This window comes from Charadrius vociferus, unplaced genomic scaffold (genome assembly GCF_000708025.1).
Source record: "Charadrius vociferus isolate BGI_N301 unplaced genomic scaffold, ASM70802v2 scaffold1611, whole genome shotgun sequence".
Classification (NCBI taxonomy): Eukaryota; Metazoa; Chordata; class Aves; order Charadriiformes; family Charadriidae; genus Charadrius; species Charadrius vociferus.
Window position 1 is genome coordinate 11,197 of NW_009646968.1, and position 1,469 is coordinate 12,665.

The 1,469-nt window shown below is 62.4% G+C and overlaps 1 protein-coding gene across 1 annotated transcript in view; it reads right to left on the reverse strand.

The window, feature by feature from the left end:
- The window catches only part of DTX4 (deltex 4, E3 ubiquitin ligase), a 4,417-nt gene that overhangs the window by 1,477 nt on the left and 1,471 nt on the right, over nucleotides 1–1,469 (reverse strand). The window contains 3 exon segments of the mRNA XM_009895376.1: nucleotides 469–621; nucleotides 946–1,007; nucleotides 1,154–1,319. Of these exon segments, the coding sequence (XP_009893678.1) occupies nucleotides 469–621; nucleotides 946–1,007; nucleotides 1,154–1,319 (381 nt within the window).

The window sequence follows — 1,469 nt, forward strand, 5'->3', positions numbered from 1 at the left end:
CGACGTTCCCTACCTCTGTTTTGGGGTGGTTTGTTTATTTTTCAAAGAGGGAAAGATAATAAATATTAAAAAAAAAAAACAGCAACGTGAAACACATTTTCCTGGGAATGTCAGCACAAGGGCCATTTGCAGGGGACTCATGAAAGCCCACCTGTGGCTGGAAAAGCACTGCCCAGCACCAGACAGCTCTGCTCAAACATGCAGGGATCAAAGTTCACCGCCACTAACCCTGGGAAGGAAAGCAAGGACGTAAAACTGGGCATAGTGGGGCAAAACACACCTAGACAACCCTGGTTTCTGATTTAGCAGTCCCAAAGTGCTGATAAAAATTAAACTCTCCGCTGGGGGGAGAGGTCAGAGCCCTCCGGGGCAGCAGGACTCGAGCACCGTCCCGCTGAGGGCAGGTGGAGCTCAGCACAGGTTGCCGAGCCGGGGGCTCGGGCATCCCCCGGGTCCGCAGCTTCGCACCTTGTTGCCGTTGTTGTACATGGCGACCAGGCAGTGGAGGTGGAAGACATGGCCACATTTCACCAGCTTCCCCACCAGGTCGGGCTTGATGGCCGGCTGGGGTCCCTTGTAGCCAGAGGGGGCAGAGAGGCGCTCCATGCAGATGGTGCAGTCCTACGCGGAAGGGGAGGAGAGAGGTCGCATAGATGGATGCCGCCAGAGCCTCGCCAAGGACACGGGGCTGATGAGCCGCCCTGCTCTTGCCCAGGGACCAGCACCCACTGCTGGTGCTGTGCCGTCACCCTGCGCCACCCCGGGGCCAGCCAGCACGTGTGTGTGACACACAGCCCCTCTTCAGAGGGGGACGGGGACAGGGCAGAGCCACGACGGGTGGCGGGAGAGCCCTGCACGGCGTGGGGGCATCGCCCGCGTCCCCCATCGCTCTTCCCAGAGCAAGGTGCCCCGGGGACACCCCAGCACAACCCCCACTGCTCGCACCTCATCCGGTGGATGCCGCACCTTCTGCAGGTATTTTTTCAGCACCTCCTCTGGGGTTTTACCTGCGGGAGAGCAAGAGTCAGAGGTGCTGGAGGGCAGCACAGGGGAAACCCGCTGCTGGGGGCAGCAGGAGGGGACGGCGGGGACAGGGGGACCGGGTAGGGAAGGGGGGACAGGAGCAGGGGCCAAGCGGCAAAGCGCCTCTCACCCTTCTTGGCCTGTTTCTTGGTGGTCTTGCGGCAGGTGTGGGAGATGCCGGGGATGGACTGGATCTCGCTTTTGCTGACGGGTGGGGGGTGCAGCACCAGCTTGGGGGGCCGTGTCAGGCAGACGGGCAGCCCGGCCGCACTCATGAGGATCCCCGTGATCCCTAGGTGAGGGGGTTCGAAACAGCACTGAGGAACCAGCGTCGCCCCAAACCCCAGATGTTCTCCAAAAAGCTGCCCCGCTGGGGCTGGCTTCCCCTGGGGAGGCCCGCACCCCCCGGCACAGGCGCCCCGCTGCAGCCCCATCCTCACACGCCA